Raw genomic sequence first — 18,624 nt, forward strand, 5'->3', positions numbered from 1 at the left:
GCCAGTGGACTGCTTTTCGGAACCTGGCAACTACATTACCCACAATACCCACAACTTGGCCACTGAGTGACATCACTGGAGGTAACCTATCAGATTACATGCAGCTTCCTCTGGAGTCACAAAAGGCTTTATTCTGTTTTTTCACATGTGCATTAGTACTGCCCAAGACCTGTAAACACACTTTAATGTGTAAAACTGGTGGAATTACCCTTCAAATCGTCTCATCTTAATCTCAGTGACTGAACTGTACAGCCAGTGGTCCATTAGAGATGCAACTGCGGTCAAAAGCAGTTGTCTCCAGGTGTGTTATCTGGGTAAGAAATATAAATTCATAGAAACAAACCAGTGTAGAATAAATGTTCATATAAAACAAGAGAGCAATCAGGGAAAAACAAAATCCTTTACCTGTACTTCTACTCACAAACTTAAGACTAAACACTATTTATCAAATTTCTTGCAGCTAAAACATGCATTTAATTTTAAGGGAGCGCCAAAGGTCGCTTTAATCAGTTAGATTAAGAGATCTTAGATGTCAGCGACAGGTGAGTACAGACCAGGGGCGCCGCTAGGGATTTTGGGCCCCATGAAAAGAATCTTTACAGGGCCCCCCAATACAGCGGCGAAATTTTTTGATGCTATTTTAGCATATAATTTCATCATCATTAGGGGCCTCTCTGGGCCCCCCTCAATCATGGGCCCCTAGAATCCGTCTCCTTTACCCCCCCCTTTTCGGCGCCCCTGGTACAGACCAACAAGTCACGATTTTTCTAAGAATGAACAATATGGCAGAAACATGTGAAATCTGATTGGTTATTCCTGCTCAAAGCATACATGTGATTAATCATGTAATAAGAGAAGTGCCGCACAAGTTATTACCGTGTGTTGCTGCACGTAGGCTGGATAAATGTGTCTATTTTTAATGCCACTAATTAATTCCTTCATATTGTCCTGCTTACCAACAGACACATGCTCTCCATTTTCCCTCAAAAATGTGACAGACATTTCAAGCAGTTGGAAAAGTAGCAATATATTGTCTCTCATGCTGCCCAGGATCCTTTTAGCTCCATATGACCCAGTTTCAGACCAAGCAGAAAATAAATTACATCTTTATCGATCAATGAATAGGATCAGTTTCACAAAAGCAGGCCATGTCCCTGCTTGACTCCCTGTTATCTTCACATCTTTCCTTGCTGCTGGGATTCAAAACAGGGATTCAGTAGGCAGCACAAGGAGCAAAGAACGAGGCTGGAAATTCTGTGACAGGGCTGGACTTCTACAATAGGTGTGCACTACAGGAAGGTACTGAGGGTGTTGTCCACTGTGGCCAGATGCAGGTACTCTGGAGGGCCCTCCTCAGACTCCGCCTCTGACACCCAGTCCTCGTCGTCCTCCTTGCTCTGACTCGAGAACGGCTTCCTCCTGCGGACAGAGCCCCGAAGGCGGCGCTCCAGACACACTAGGACCATCTGGGCGAGGTCCTGCTGGAGCCGCTGGAAGTTCTCTCTGGAAAAGCAGGAACCAGGTTTAAGTCAAAGCAAATGAGACACAGTCCTCATTCACATATCTACAATATGGAGTACCCCTTTTATTAGGACACATAAGTACAAAAACAAGCAAGCTGTAGCATGTTCATTAGTGGATTTAAAGGATAAGTTCACCCAAAAATGAAAATTCAGTCATTATCTACTCGCCCCCATGCCAATGGGAAGTTAGGTGAAGTTTCATATTCCACAAAACATTTCTGGAGCTGCAACTAGATTTAAAATGTAATTAAATAACCCCCAAAAAACATGAAATGTCTCCGTACAGCTTGGACAGCGTACTCCAAGCCGCCGGAAGCCTCAAGATCCCAACATGAATTCAAAAGACGTTACCTATACCCCTGGCACGCAGTTGAGCTCCTGCAACCACTTTTGGCCAGCAGTGTAGATCCCCCTGCTTTTGCTCTGTGTTCTCAGCTAAGCTAACCGGCTGCTGGTTGTTGCTTTTTAATTTACTGTACAGACACGAGAGAGGTGTTAATTGTCTCATTTAACTCCCAGCAAGAAAGCAAATAAGCATATTTCCTATTTTTGTAACTATATTATTGTAAACTGATCATACTTGATACAGAATTTGAGAGTGGATATGTAAATCTATATATTGAGTCCATTCACACTGAGCCTCAAACACCTCAAACAAATTTTAAACAGGATGAAGGTTTGCTTACGCTGTGGGTGGAGTTGGGAGGTCATAGTCTTCGCCCGTCTCTCCTGTCAACCAGTAGGTTGTCTCTGTGCCTTTACCCTTAGAAAGCACACACGTACACACAAATTTACATTATTTTGCATCAATGTGTGGCAGTCAAGTCCACCACTTCCTGCAGAGTGGAATGCCTCTGGATTCATTTCAAACTGGTTCATTTATGTGACGTGTGCAGTAATTCAAAAAAATGAAGAGACTCATGTTTACCTTCAGATACGTTTCTCCTCTGATCTCATACTCAAACTTGCAATTTGTCCTCTGCAGGATATCTATAGTAGGCTGACTGACGTGGATCCGTAGGGCTGGAGGAGATTTTCAAACAGAAAGGCTTCATTTGTTTTATGTGGAAGTGGAAATTAATTTAATTTAGTTCATTTGTATCTTCTGCAATTGTACATGAGTATTGAGCAGCACTTTGCTTTAGCAACATAACTGGACCAAACTAGTTAGCAGCATGGACGTTGTCAGTATACATCAGTTCGTTCATTAAATGTCTCTTTATTTATTTCTCTACTCACGGTGTCCTGTGGACTCCATACGAGATGCCGTGTTGACTGTGTCTCCAAACAAACAATATCTGGGCATCTTTATCCCCACAACACCTGCTGCACAGGGACCTGGACACACACGAACGCAAAAACACACATCTTCAGTTAGTTTTACATCACAGATTACAAAGTTCATGAGAGAAAATGAGTGGAAAGGTCAAATGTGGTGAATCAACTGAGCAAAGGTTGTAAAAGGATTTGGGGACCTTTAAAGCAAATTAACAGACCAAGTCATTCATTTCCATTTATAAATAATGTGTATTTTTTTTTATTGAAACTCTGTGTAATAACAAGCACAGTTAAGGATTTTGTGCCATCTACCTGAGTGCACGCCGATGCGTATCCACATGGGGATGCCAGGCAGGTGTCTGAGCTGGAAGGTACCCATGAAGGCCAAGATGTCCAGCGCCATGCGACAGATATCCACCGCGTGCCTGTTCCCATTTCGATTAGGAAGGCCAGAGGCCACCATGTAGGCATCACCAATCGTCTCCACCTGAGGGCAAATGGTTTAAATGATGGTGTCTGTGATATGTGATGTCTATTAATCTATCTATTAAATTCAACCCATGTCAATACCTTGTATACGTCGTGGTGGTCGACGATGCTGTCGAAGCCCTTGTAGATGTCGTTGAGCATGTCCACGACTTCCATGGGTGTGCTGTACTGGCACAGAGTGGTGAAACCAACTATGTCACTGAAATATATGGTCACTTCCTCGTACAGCTCCGGCTCCACCACACCGGTCTCCTTCAGGCTTTTCACCACAGGCCTACAGACAGAAACATGTTCAAAGACAGACAAAGCAGGACGATCCACCTGTGCTTTCATTCCAGATAAATCAGCTAAAGCAGGTGTAACTGTATTTGGCACTTTCAACCCTTTTTTTTTTTTTACATGAATTTTAGCTATCTATTTAAACAGTTCATCCATTACTATAAGCTATTTCAACCTCACCCATTCCTCTCAGCAACAGTTTATCCATTACTTTTAGTAAACTAGCCTGTTTACCCATAGCCATTTCAACCATATCCATTACTTTAAGCTAACAATTTAAAGTAGGCCTATATAGCCATTACTTTTAGCTACCTATTTCAGCTGTTTATCCATAAGCTAGTTTGCCTATTCAAAATGTTTATTACTTTTGGCTAACCAGCATACATCTACAATGTTTTTCCATTAGCTAATTTGCCTATCTCAGCTGTTTATCTGTTACTTTTAGATAATTTATCTATTTCAAATGTTTATCCATTAGGCTACTTTAAGCGAACCAGGCTATTTTAACAGTTTTTCAATTAGATAATTAGCTTATTTCAAATGTTTATCCATTACTATTAGCTAACTAGCATATATGTAAAATGTTTATTCATTACTTTTAGCTAATAAGCATATTATTTCACATGTTTATCCATTACTTTTTAGTAAACTAGCATATTCAAAATGTTTATCCATTACTATTAGTTATCTAGGTCAACCATACCCATTACTTTTACGATTTAAACTGTTTAGCCATTATTTTTAACTATCAATTTAAACCATTTATTTATTACTTCTAGCCATTTATTTGCTATATTTCATGCACTCTTGTGTTCAGGTGTTCATGCCGATTCAATGTGTGTTGTATCTTTAATCAAATGATTTGCATTCGGCACCAAAATCAATCTTATACCAGGGTACATGTATGGTCTTGGTATCTGTGTTTTCAGGCCAGTGTCTAGAAAATACGTTATGCTCCTTTAATTGTAAACAGACCGAGGAAGCAGCATGAAGTTGAGGCAGTCTGCCCTGTCCCTCTCAGCTTTGTAGAGGACCGTTCTCTCCTCCACCAGGTGCTCCAGGTTTCTGGAATACATCTGCAGCCGTCTGATCATGTTATCCATGTAGCTCTCATTGTCCTGGTTATGAATTTTACTAGAGGTCAATGAAAGGAAAGCAAAAGCAAAGGAGAGGAGGGAAAAATTAAAAACTCACTTAAATCACCCAAAAATAGCTTCCTTAGGCTAAAAATGGCAACATACTGTAGATTGATCACATCTTTTATGGCAAGAAGAGCCCTTTATGGTAAAAACAGTGATTACCTGATGATTTTCCCCAGACAGTTCTCTATCTTCTTAAAGTCAGGTCTTTTTTCTGGATCCTCATCCCAACAGCATTTTATCAACATGTACACCTAGGAGACAGAGGACACATAATTTCAAAGACATACAGTATTAGACAATACACACACATTGGCAGATAAAGTTGTCACACATTTGTCACTGACTTACCTCTGATTCTTTCTCTGAAGCTGTGTCAAAGTTAAGATCAGGTCTGAAGTAGGACATGACGACCTTGGAGAGCTTTTCTGTTGGGAAACACACAGACAGTAATTCCCTGCTAATTCACACAAATAAGGAGGTGTACAAAAATTATTATTACTTTCTTTTATTTAGATTATGGCCTTCGGTCAGAGTCAGTGTGGGAGCTTAATTTTGGACAGTGGTTGTGTAAGTCTGCCACACCTGCTCTGTCAGAGCAGCTCTCGGTGTAAAAGGTGCTCTTTCTGAGAACAATCTCGTGAGCGATGATGGCAAAGCTGTAGACGTCTCCTTTCTGGGAGGTGCCCTCTTGCCTCAGATGCTCTGGAGCAGTCCACAAGTCTGAGAAAAGGAGGAGGTGAAATTAAAAATGTAAGGAAGTGATGAAATGAAGGAATGAACAAACACTCAGTGAGGAAGGACTGTAGTTTCACCTCTGCCGTGGCTGAGAAAAGTGTTGCAGCCAAAGTCAGTGATTTTCACCACCATGCGGTTGTCCATCACACAGTTGGTGGACTTGAGGCGACCGTGCACCTGGATGTCACTGGCATGGAGATAGGACATGCCCTGCACAGAAGAGAAGGAGATGAGAAGGTTTGGATTAGGGGCAGTAAATGATCTTTACTGACATCTAGTGACTGCTGGGGGAACAACAACATTCCTAATGATGTATGTGTTTAATTCAAGTCTTACCAAAAGCATTCAGCTTAATACGATCCTTAAAAACATACAGTTAATAGTATTGTACTCAACTTGTGTTATGACATGATGCCATTGCTAATGGATCAGTCACACCATGAATCACATGACGTCTCCCATAATTGAGTAGCAATGAAGCATGACTTCTTTTTAAATAACCACATTACAATTACTGAAGATGTTTCTGGACCTATGTGTTTTTCCTCTCTGACACAAGTTTGCAAATCAAAAGGAATTAGTAGTGTAATCAGAGAGGAACTAGTGAAATATACTTGTTACAATTTAGTTTAGATCTAGTTTTTTGAGAAGATCCCCTATTAAAGAGATTAGTTGAACACATTTAAAAAGTTAAACTTTAGCAAAATGACCTAGTAATGGCCGAGCAATGGTGAAGTTAGGTGTATAGATACTTTCTTTAAAGAGAAACAATTCTAAATCTGTGTAATTACAGCAACACAGTGCTTTTATTTTCAAGAGTTCAAGTTTCTATATATGTACAAAACACAAATTAAGTAACTTAAAAAATGAAACAAAATTCAAGTTAAGAAAATGGCAACTAGCAATCACTGATCACATTACAGGAGAAGTTGACCAGAAAATGAAAATTACTTTTATTAGCCATTATGTTATCACCTCGATGCCAATGCAAGGTTTTGTAGTCCACAAAACAGCGTTGCAATTTCCTAAACAACTGAAGTAGATGGGGACTAGTTTTAAAATGTATACAACAAAACAAAAATCAATTTGGGAACTCTGGGCTTCCAGAGACTTGGATTACACCAGACGTTCTGTAATGGAGTCATTTAAAAAGTATTTTTCATTGTTTTTTTGCATTTTAAAACAAGTCCTCATTTGCTTCAGGTGTTTAGGAGAATGTTCTAGTGCTGTTTTGCTGTGGAGCTCCAGAAATGTTTTGTGGACTAGGAAACATAACCTGATTTTCAATCAGCATGACGCTGGGAAAATAATGACTGATTTTAATTTTTGGGTAAACGTATCCTTTAATTAAAAAAAAAACAGGGTAAGTCTGGTATAATACTAAAAGAGTACTGCAATGTACAATAAAGAGTGACGTAATGTGTCGTTCTTCACAGAGCTCAGCGTTTCTGTCTCACCTTGGCGACGTCGTACATGACGGAGATCTTGAACTCCCAGTCCATGAAGGTCTCTTCTGGGTATGAAACCTTGTCGTTCAGCACATACTGTAAGAAGAGAGGGACAGAGGGCATTTGTAAGGTGCAGCTACTTTGTGCCCTCAATTATTATATAATGGAGGCATTTAGAAAAGAAGGACAATCACATTAAATCTGGTATTCTGAACTCACATTCAATCTTTTCTTGCCTGTTCTGTACACAGCGACCTTAAAAATATTGACTTGATATATGCCATACGTACCCTGAGTGACCCCCTCTCTCCATACTCAAACACTCCGAACACACCCTGATCAAACTTCACTGTGCCATAAAACTTAGTGAGGTTGTAATAGTCGATTTGCTGGAGCTGCAGAGAAAAGAAGAGCGTCAAGACATCAAATCAGTCAACATCAAACAAACCACCTGCTGTGTTTGTATGCGTTTATATCTCACCGCGTTGAGTTCTATCATCTGGGTTTCGTTGAAGTTCCCGTCTGAGTGCTTCAGCTCCTTTAGTATCACAATCTGAAAATATCACAGCAGGATCAGTCACACCAGCATTCGAATAGCGTGTTGATTGATAGAAAACTACTGCGAGGTGTTGTGTTCAGCTACCTTCCTATCGTAGAATGCACGGCGGATCTTGAAATCTGCTTTTTTCCTCTCATCTTCAATCTGATTGGGGCAGGTGAAGGACATTTTAAGGACCAAGTTGCAGGTTGGAGACAGCAGTAAATCAACATGTACAGAAATTATGTACAAACTTGAGCAAACATGTGGAAACAGATTTTCTATGCCCATGCCGATGGAAAGTAGGGTGGGTCACAATAAAAAACTGAAGTCCCCATCTACTTCAGCTGTTTAGGAGAAACTATGTTCTGCTTTGAAGCTTCAGAAATATTTTGTGGACTACGACACTCATGAGGGTGAGTATATTATGACTGAATTTTCATTTTTGGGTGAACTTTTCCTTTAACGTGTGCACTAGTGCATACATGTTGAACAAAAGGTCAATTTGAGTCCTTCATAGAGAAAAAAGAAATGGTTAGAAGAGTGATGAGAGGTAGGAAATTAGTCTGGGTTGAAGTTTTCACTTGATCACAGATAAACTTCACTGTCCTGCCCGGATCAATAATATGTGAGACCATGTTGACACTGACTCTATACCTCATTTACCTTAAGAGAGACGACATTGAGTTCATTGTTCTCCAGAAGTGTGATGAGTTCAGAGGAGATGTGGAACCAGCGATTCCTAATCAGACGATCTCTCCTGTTCTGTCTAAACAGGAAAGAAATACCATCAAGAGGTATTAATTTCATTAAAGGAGACGTATTATGCTAACTTTCAGGCTCATAATTTTATTGTTGGTTACTACTAGAATAGTTTTACATGTTTTAATGCTCAGAAAACACATCAGTTTTCTCATACTGTCCAGTGCTGCAGCACTGTATCCCTCCTCTGTCTGAAATCCTCTGTTTTAGCTCCTGTCTCTTTAAGACCCCACTCCTGAATGCCCAGTATCCTCCGATTGGTCGGCTCACACACACCTGAGCCAGCATAACAACAACAGAGCAGCTGTGCTAAATTAATTGTAACATGCCAAACTAGCCGCTAGCCATACATTATGCAAATGAGTGACACTATGATGCAGTGTGATGTCACAAAGTCACAGAATTAAAGGTGGGACTACTGATGAGGCGTTTCAGAAGCAGTGTTTTCTGTGGGAGAGAGGAGCTTCTGTTGATGCGGACTTTGACCTTATAACTTTCAAAATATTTTACACTTTCACAAGAACCTTATAAAACACTGAAGAAGAAACAAGAAAAGAAAAGAAAATGAAAAAGGCATAATTTGTCTCCTTTAACTTGCCATGAAGATGTGCAACATAGTGCAGAGATAAACATCCAAGTGTACCCGACGGGTGACACAGTTGGCTCTAACATCAGGACAAAGAAAATCATTCAACTGGAAATTCTTCAGCTGGGTCATAAAACTCTCTTTCAAGAGATCCAGAAATCTACCTTTTTTAATTTCTATTATGATTTTAAAAACAATATTCATGCATTGCAGCCACACTTGTTTATATCCATCTACAGAACATTATAGTTGGCAGTCCTGTAACCTTCAAGTATTTGTGCAAGCATCCAGAAATGTCTCAAAAGTGATCACCAAGCCTGTATGAAGAAGCTTTTACCTATTGACTGACTCTACTACAAGTGTGACGTCCTTTATCTGAGCTTTTGTGCACTAAAGTTGGTGAGTCACTTGCCTGTAGAAAATGAAGGCGATGGTGGCTACCACAACCACTGTGAGAGCCAACACGATGACAATGACGTTGTAATATGCAGGGCCTGAGGATGACAAAAAATACACAATGGAATTTAAAGCTAAGGGATTTAAGGTTGAAAATCCTGAGTCACCCATTGTTAATGATGCCATAATGTTTGAGTTTATGTCTTGAAGGACACGTAACCATCTGCAGAAGAGGTATAGAATAATGATAATGAAATGCACTGAATTTAGACATAACTTTTGTTTGTTTACTAGAAATCTCCACAGTGTCCCTTCAAAGGTCCAGTGTGTAGGGCTGACACACAGGATCTGTTTTGTGCCTCCGAAACACAACTTTTAACTGGGACATTTCTTTCTTCACTTTAGAGACTGTAAAATCTTGAACAATAATATAATTTCCCTCTTTACAACACATCTGGAGTTCAATCTCATCAACAGTCCAATGCAGACTGATGACGCATCTTATTATCAGCAATAAACAGCCGATGGTCGGCTTAACACTGTCACCTAACAGGTGTGCTATGTGTCTGTTTGTGCGCTTTTATGTGTGTGAATGGGCGTTGGAAGACAGTTTATGATTATAGGTTGTGACAGCCAGCTGACACATTCTGACTCTGTGTGTGTGTGTGTACCTCCTTCTGGTTTGTAGTTAGGAAGTCGATTTCCCCAGATGAAGAAAGGGTCTGTCTCAACCACTTTGGTTAAGTTGTATTCGGTGTCAAATACGTATAAAGTTCTGAACTGAGGATCACATGACAGGAGAAAATGACACATTTCAGCATAAATCACTGTATGCACTGTGTGACAGCAAGATATTCAGCTCTGGAGGTTTTTTGTGAGACATATATGACTATTAATATTTCCAAAAATTAACAGGCAAAGCAATTAATACAGGTGAACCAGTACCTTGTTGTCAGTAGTGGTGTAGATGATTGAGAACTCCACGTCTCTGTCTCCATGAATGTCTAGCTTGTATTCTCCAGCTATTCCTGAGCAGAATCACAGAAACATCTTTACACACAAAACATATTGAAGACACTTTGTTCACTGCAAAATCAGCCTCTAGTGTCTGTTTTCTGGTCACAGTTATCACCACTGTAAACTTTTCTACTGTTAAAAGTTAACTGAATCGATTTTTCAGATACCTTTTTGTCATCAGTGCAGAAAACATGAACAAAAGAGCCTGACGGACGTGCATCAAATTATGAAGGAACTCTCAATCACACACACAGGCAGCTGCAGCCTGCAGGCTTAACACCTCATCACTTCATCAACAGTGATAGCGGCTGACAACTTCAGTCTGTTAGGCCTCACACACCACAACAGTAACTCATGTCAACTCTCAGGGCTGTTTGTGGACATGGAGGTAGTGCCATCACTATATTTTCAGCTATCTGTGAGGAGTGATGATTATACAGTTTTAAAAAATGTGAGTATTTCATGAGATAATTCCAGTATTTTTAGACTCAGTCTTATTCTAATTGACACAAAATTAGACCTTCCCCCGTCTCTCTCAGTTGCCTATAAAAGCCTGTGGACGATTTGTTCAAGTAGTTTAATAAAATCAAATTTAAATTTAAAGGCTGTGACTTTATGCACATTCTCGAGTTCCCCTTTAAAGTTCATTATGCTTTCATTTCCTGTCTCCTTCTCTCCAGCTATCGCCTCCTCCTTCCTTACCATTGAAGGAGGTGTTTCTGAAGTAATTCACATTGACGTACTCCATGTTCTGAATCTCTGACAGATTCTTTGCACTAATGTTCCTCATCACCTGGCCAATCAGCAGCACTGCGTCATGGTACGCAGCCATGTAATCATTCATCTGCAGAGAGAGGGAAACAGGTTCATGATTAGAACTACTGTCTGGATGTAGTTCTTGTGACAGCTGTTGACAAACTTCTTCTTCTTCAGAGTAACAGGAACACTGATGCGCGAAAGAGATGTTTCTGTAGAACTTTTTAAACGTATTAATAGGTCCACATTTTGGGAAATACACTCGTATCCTTTCCCGCTGAAAGTTAGATAAAAGGCAACCATAGCAGAAAGTCATTGCAGTAGGCTACTGTTTCAAACCTTCAAGCTAAGCTATAGACTTTTATTTTCACAATTAAAAACAGGTGACCAGAACAGCCGACTCAACAAAGACTGAACTAAAGACTGGACTTAAAAACAAACTAAACTAACTAGAAAATGAGGTTCAGGCGGAGAGAGGCAGAGAAACACAGGTGAGGGTAATGTGTAGGGGACAACAAAAGAGCAGGGAAGGAGCTGACGGGCTGAGAAGAGCACTGGGAACAGGGCAGGGCTAACGAAGCTGATGCAGCTCAGGCGTGGAGGGACAGCAGACTGGGGAGGAGCACAGGAACACACAACCCAGAAAACACAACAACAAAACCCAGAAAACACACATAAAAGGATGCAGAAATGACGGGACCATGACAAATCATATATGCTACACTAAGTCTAAATTTGATTGGCTGTGACACATTCCCCAAAAAAATAAAAATATGGGCGTGTTTGTGCCTGTTTTACTTCACATTTACTGTGAATGACACTCATAAAGTGTTTAGAAACTAAAGACAGTAGAAGTTTTACATTTTCAAAGTGATTTTTTTTCCCCTGCTTGATACACAACTGCCAGTTGCCTTTTTTTAAAACACATTTTTATTGGAAGACACGTCTGGACTGCAGGCAGACCGGTCTAGTACCTACACTCTTTCACTATGAAGCCACACTGTTGTGATGTGCATGATGTGGCTTAGCACTGTCTGTCAGGGATGTCCCTGAAAAAAAAGTTATCTGCATGGCAGCATATGTTGTTCTAAAACCTACATGTAGCTTTCAGCATTAATGGTGCCTTCGCAGATGTGCAAGTTACCCGCCATGTTCTTACCATTAGACTATTTGCTCACACAGTTTTTCAGTGGTGAACCTCACCCCATCCTCTCTTGTGAACAACTGAGGCTTTCGAGGATGCTTTCATATTTTATTATATTTCATAAAATAAAATTCAATTGGGATGTAAAAAATGTTACAAAGAACGAGGAAGTTGAGTAATTTCGAAATCCTGTGTCCTCACCGTGTTGTTGCCCTCAAGGTCTGTGTTGATAGTGTAGCTCCTGGTGTCGGGCATCGTCAGCACCAACACGTTCTTCATGGATGACACTGACGATGTGTTGGTGTAGTACTGGTCACTGTGGAGAGGAGGCAGGCAGCGTACCCAAAAGTCATACTTAAATATTGCTTTGATTAAAGTCAAAATCACCCATATGAAGTACTTGAGTAATAGTCTTAAAGTATCTGATATCTAATGTACTTAATTATCAAAAGTAGAAGTAAGTTGTGCATATATTTATCTGTATGTATATACTGTATACTATGGGTCCAACAATTATTGGCCTGATAAATTTTGGATCCAATATTCAGCATTTTTCTGGTGATCGGAATCAATACTTTTTTTACATAATAAAGGGAAAAGTTACACATTTGTCATATAGTGTTCCATATGCCAAAGAGAAGATGCAGCATTTGTGAACGGTACAGAAAGTGCAAACTGGAGATTTAAGAGATGGAAAAAGAGATTGAGTCACTGAGGAGCGCTCACTTGTAAAGATCAATGAGGATGAAGAGAATATCACCGTTGTCCGCCCCTCTGATCCCACTTTTCACCTCCAGTATGTCCATTGGTGATCCACACATGATGAACACTGCAAACACAGGAACTGTTAATGAACAACAACAGTGTATGTAGGAACCTTGGCGGGAGTCAAATCGTCTGACCCTGATTTTCATCTAAATTTCCTCTTCAACCTTGAAACCAGTTAATGCCAAACCCAAATGTCTTCTTTTATAGCTGTATCAACATGAAATGAAAAGCTATGAGGTATGTGCACAAGGGACAGATTTGGACTTAGTTTTACATTTGAGTGGTTTGGATTAAAGCTATAGGCCTTGAGATGTCATTACCGACCTCTGAAAGTCAAATACACAGATATGCAGTTTTCATGGGGCTTTGTTTTTTTTTATCGGAGGTAAATAGACAGTGAAGCCTGTTGATTATCCATTCATCTACATTATATAAGCGACATCAACAACATAGCAACAGTGTTGGCAGAAAGGGGAACATCAGCATTGTTTCTATCAAACCTGTGGATACATTTTTCAATGATTAAGCGGTCGCTGGTTTCCTTTTGTTTGGTGAGAGATTTCTTGAGGTCAAAAGCCGAAAGCATGAGATTTGGCAACCCTGTGTATAAACTCTACTGTAAGAAATACTTTAATGGAGACATATCGTGCTCATTTAATTGTGGTTTACTACTAGAATATGTTCACATGCTTTAAAGGGGCACTGTGTAGTTTTGGAGAAGAAAGAACCTCAGAATTTGAATATTAACAATATTAATGAGGTAATAAAACAAACTGAATAATACATTAACACATAAAATACATTACTGAATAATCAAGCTGTTCTCAGAGGAAAATAAGGTCCCCAGAACACTCCCAACAACTCCCAGTTTTGAAGTTCAAAAAGTGGCAGGGTCCGCCAAATATAAACAAAGTAAAACAGTTTGTTTATTCAGTTTATTCAGGGACGAAAACAAAGAGAGTTTGTTTATTTAGCTAGTTTAGGCACAGAAGATCAGTCATAGAAGATCTTTCTCTTCTGATTAAAATGTCTTCCCCATAACTACGTAGTGCTCCTTTAAAACACATCAGTCTTCTCAGACTGTCCATTGCTGCAGCACTGTACTCCACATCTGTCTGAAACGCTCTGTTTGAGCTCCTGTCTCTTTGAGGACCCCCTCCCAAATACCCAGCCTCCTCAAATTAGCCTCTAGGCCTTAAATTATGCAAATGTTTGACATGGAGATGTAGTGTGATGTCACAAAGTCACAGAATTAAAGGTGGGACTACTGACGAGGCGTCAGTTAAATCTGTAGTGCTCTCACTGTCACATGAGCGAATGCTGTTCCAAGAAAACTAGCAGCCTTTCACGAATCACACTGCACTTCCTCACACACCATCTATGACAACAGCTGAGCATTTATATCAGACAAGGAGATGCGAGTTTTTATGTTTTTTAAAAAAAGACTTACAGTTGCTTGTCCTGTTTTTGGGTGATCTAAGTACGTTTTTCAGTTCCTCGGGTTTGTGCAGCACCGTTACTTGAATCGCTAGTGATAAACTGCCTTGACCCAGTGCACTTATATACCTGCAGAAAAAAAAAAAATCAGGACAGCGTTCATGACATGCAACAGAAAGTCAAATCACTGTTTTGTTTCACTTCAACACACAAGACATGCCATCCTGTCACTAATGTACAGAGATGTGAAGTGCAAGGCATGTCAGAGATTTTTCTGATTGTTTTGGACAAGAGGAAATAATTATTCTATTTTCTAATTTCTATTTTTTTCTTAGAAAAGAGAAGACCTGACATTCCAATGAACACCAGACTGGAACCTGAATGACTAGGCTAGGCTTAGGCGACTCACCAAAAGCAATCCTCAGTGTTGCTCTCTTTCTTGTAAACATATGCAGACTCCCACCGAGGTTTGAACTTGTTCTTGTCGTCCCAGAAATTGACGAAGAAGTCAGAGAGCTTGCGTGCAGGCGGCAGGAGACGCTGCAAGTTGAGGGTGTAGTCGCAGGAGGTGCCGAAGCTGCCAGCCGAGATGATGGGTGTACTGAGCTTCAGACCCCTCTCCGCACTGACGGAGAGATTAAAACAGAAAGGAAAGGGAGGCAGTGAGATAGACACTTATGTCTCAATGAAGGGGATTTACAAACACATCCACAACAAAACTACCTCATGTTATCAAGCATGTTGAGGAGCAAATTCTACAAGCACCATACTAAAACATTTCTACACGTTAAACCCTGTCTGGATATATTGATCTGCACTTGGTGATTGTTACTTTTTAAAAAGTGGCACTTACTTAACTATGTGAAAGCTAGCCAAGGTGCAGGTTGGCCCGAGCACGGCACATCCCAGCTCGCCTGAATTCTGCAAGAGAAAGCAAATGAGTGTGAGTGATTGTGGCTGTTTGATTTACGTGAGTACTGAACTAGCTCTTTACTGTGATAGCCAAGTGTTCTGCCTTTCTTTGCAGCGTTGCTCGTACACGTCTTCACAAATCATTTTAAAAAACATTTAAATTTGGGCAATATTTAAGAATCGGAAGTAATGTGAGCAACATAGCTGAAATAGCTTTTAATCCTCAAGGTACAAACTAAGCACACAGGCAAGTTAATGGGTACATCTGGTTAAAAGGCAAACAGTCTAACAGTGTGTTCCTCCAGAAAGAAGAGTGAATTCTTCACGCGTCAAGATTACATACAAATCAATGCAAAGACTCGAATGTCCCTCACATATTAACCCAGGGAAAAAAAGCACATGCTCTGCCGAGTGTTGTGCAGGGCGACTCATGCAGAGTGACAGGGCTGCTCAGCTGCTCAGAGCCAGACAGCTCTCGAGGAGAGATTTGGATGCAGAGCTAGACCTTCTGGAGGAATAAACACCTGGAGTCACATCGGATTCTGCTCTGAACCGGAGCTGTTTATCGACAGGAGCAAGGCTCAGAGATGACTTTTTTTTCTCCAGGAAATGGAATGAGAGAGAGGGGGGCTGACATGCAGCCAAGGGCCACAGGCCACATTCAAACCCTGGGCCGTTGTGGTGAGGACACAGCCCCTGTTCATGTGGTGCATGCTCTACCAACTGAGCCACTGACACGCGAGGCGTGTCCAGGCGATTTTGTCTTAATTGCGCCCCTCCCCTCAAAAGGCAAGCATCTGCTTCACACTGCCAAGGAATTCTGCCTATTTGGAGTGTATAAAACATGAGCATAACAGTGGTGGTACTTACGATCATGCTCTTTAGCTGTTCCACTCCCGCACAATTGGTATTCTCGCAGGTTTTTTGTCGTTGATAGGTCAGGTTGAGCCCTCGAAAGTTAGCCGTGAAATTTAAATTCACATCTTCATTGTTGGTTAAGGAAAGAAAGAAAGTCAGAAAAACAAATGATATTTTAGTTTTGTAATGGGTGTCAACTGACTGCTTGCTAAATCCCTTCCTCAGACAGCACACAAATAAATTAAATAAATAAGTAAGAAATCGTTAGGGGCTGTGACATGCTCTGTTGGATTCGGGAAAGTTAAGCCTACACTCCAGCAACCATCCAAACCTATTGGTTTATAGCTTGATATATACCGAAATAAATACAATTCATTCATTCATTCATTCATTCATTTATTCATCATGCAAGATAGTGTCACTTCAACAAATACAGTGGTTAAACCATCCTTCAATCTGTTAATGTAGTTTCAGGTAAAGTTGAACGAATCATATCGGTGACACGCTAATCATACATCAAATAGCCTACTTCCTATTTCCACTGCAATCCAAGAACAATGCTTTCTTTATCCTTATTAGTTTGTGGGGATAGAGACTTCTTGCCTGAGCTTTCAGCTCAACATCATGTCATCGATCATGTACTTTAGCCCTCTTTACAAGGTTCTCTTTTTTTATGAGTCGGTTGCGATTTCAGAGGTCAATCAAAGATGGTATGGACCTAACTAATGAATGCAATGTTAGCTGAATGAGCTAGTTAGCTGCAGCTGTAAAATCTAAATAGCTTTATATTCCAACAGTAATCACTGTTATAGAGTGTTTGGTCAGTCTCTCCTCTCCCTGCGCATGAAGTAAAAGACAAAAGAAATGTTGCCATCCCTGTCCACTTTATCCAATCAGGACAGAGAACTCCATAAAGAGGCGGTCCTGTCTGCTTGTGAACACGAATACAGGAACCTCCTGTTTGCTGTTATGTCTGGTGTTTACCACTCTGCGTTCATGTGGTGAAATAGAGAGGAAGGAGAGGATCGCTGACATGAGAACCTACTTTTTTCTACCACTGTCTGAAATCAAGCACCTGTGTTATCAAAGTCAAACTGCCATGCGGGAATAGAAATGGCGTAGGAACAGTGATTAGCCTAAGGAGTACAGGTTTAGGAAACAGTCAGCTGGATGTCAATATCACAATTCACCAGTAGCGTTAAGTATGACATCAATATAGGTTTGTGTTTAACCAAATGATTGCTAACAATATGGGCCCACAGCTACTTTTACCAAGGGGCTCACAGCGGGTTCATCCAGCCGTGTCTTCATACTGACCAAAGATCAAACTGAGCAAGCATAAAACAATGAGCTAAGATTTATGATCATTTAATGTTGGCTCATATCTTGTAATTCATTACACAGATTAATACCGTAAATGTTTTGAATCATTGCTTCACTTCACTCCCCTGATATCTAATAGATGTTAGTTTACAGTGGAAACACTGGACAAGCTGAAAGGCAAGAAATGAAAACAGTAAGACCCTTTAAAAGCTGTAGCTTTGGGGAAATAATTTGAAATTACTTACATATATGACAATCCTAAACAACTCTGAACATGTGGTGTTACACAGCAATATAAATGCAAAAGTTATACAGAATAATGTCCCATAATTCTGTGTGCATGTAAAGACGTGTTTATGTTGCATTTAAAGTGTATTACCTTACAGCTTACCTGAAGTATTAATGGCATTATTTATCGCTATCGCTTTCAGTACTTCATCTTCCACAAAGTTCAGACTCCAGGGAGATTTGTTATCATCCAGCAGGATCACATTGATTGTAATCCCTTCCAGACATGTGCCCCGACATGGAGCAGCAAGACTCCCCAAGACACACAAACACGACCACCACCACCCTGATCCCATTTTCAGCTCTGAAGTTCAGTCCATGATCTGATAAAGGCTTCTGTTTCTCAATGATCTTGCTCCAGGGTCCAGTTCGTCTGTAGTGCAGCAAACTCTCCAAGAACTTCCTCCTGAAATTTGTTGCAAATTCCTGAAAAGAAACGATGTCTGGGCTCTCTTCAGAGTCCAAGTCCTTGTCTGTTTTCTCCTCAGAGTTGTTCACTCCTCAGATTCACGTTCCCTTTGAGTGGCTGCTCACCTGTCCTCTCCTTTTCCACACCAAGTTGTTAATGTACAACCTTTAAAGACACAGAGGCGTGCCATATAACCTTCTCACTGTTGTTGTGCCAAGGTCTGCGTGAATTACGAGCTTGAAACAAAGGCAAACATGCAAACACAGGGCACAGATTCAAGCTGGTTGTTCGCTTGTTGGTCATAAATACAGAAGACAAAAGATGAACAGTTTAAAGGAAATGCCACCAAAGACGCTTCGGTTAGTCAAGGAAAAAATAACTGGATATCTGATGTCAGTGTAATGTAAGCCTAAAATAAGCTGCTCTGACCTTCAACAGGAGGGACCTCACACCCGTCTAACTTCTAGAAATGTATGTGGAACTAGTCCTGTTGTACATTGTGTGCTTATGAGTGCCTGACAAAATTGACAAAAATG

At 40.4% G+C, this 18,624-nt stretch overlaps 1 protein-coding gene across 1 annotated transcript; it reads right to left on the minus strand.

Annotated features, from left to right (window-relative positions):
- Window positions 1-747: 747 nt before the first annotated feature.
- Window positions 748-17,975, minus strand: gucy2cb (guanylate cyclase 2Cb; the record flags this gene model as incomplete). Its single annotated transcript, XM_084341789.1, has 27 exons — window positions 748-1,503; window positions 2,210-2,286; window positions 2,452-2,546; window positions 2,763-2,861; window positions 3,114-3,288; window positions 3,372-3,564; window positions 4,545-4,703; window positions 4,871-4,962; window positions 5,060-5,136; window positions 5,294-5,431; window positions 5,524-5,656; window positions 6,904-6,990; window positions 7,185-7,289; window positions 7,376-7,447; window positions 7,538-7,597; window positions 8,099-8,201; window positions 9,193-9,274; window positions 9,848-9,956; window positions 10,122-10,204; window positions 10,896-11,037; window positions 12,295-12,409; window positions 12,820-12,922; window positions 14,312-14,427; window positions 14,708-14,923; window positions 15,152-15,219; window positions 16,081-16,193; window positions 17,783-17,975. The coding sequence occupies 27 exons, from the start codon at window positions 17,973-17,975 to the stop codon at window positions 1,290-1,292; spliced, it is 3,219 nt and encodes a 1,072-aa protein (XP_084197915.1). The 3' UTR covers window positions 748-1,289.
- Window positions 17,976-18,624: the final 649 nt, after the last annotated feature.

The sequence above is a fragment of the Pagrus pagrus genome (genome assembly GCF_965226575.1).
Source record: "Pagrus pagrus genome assembly, chromosome: 21".
NCBI lineage: Eukaryota > Metazoa > Chordata > Actinopteri > Spariformes > Sparidae > Pagrus > Pagrus pagrus.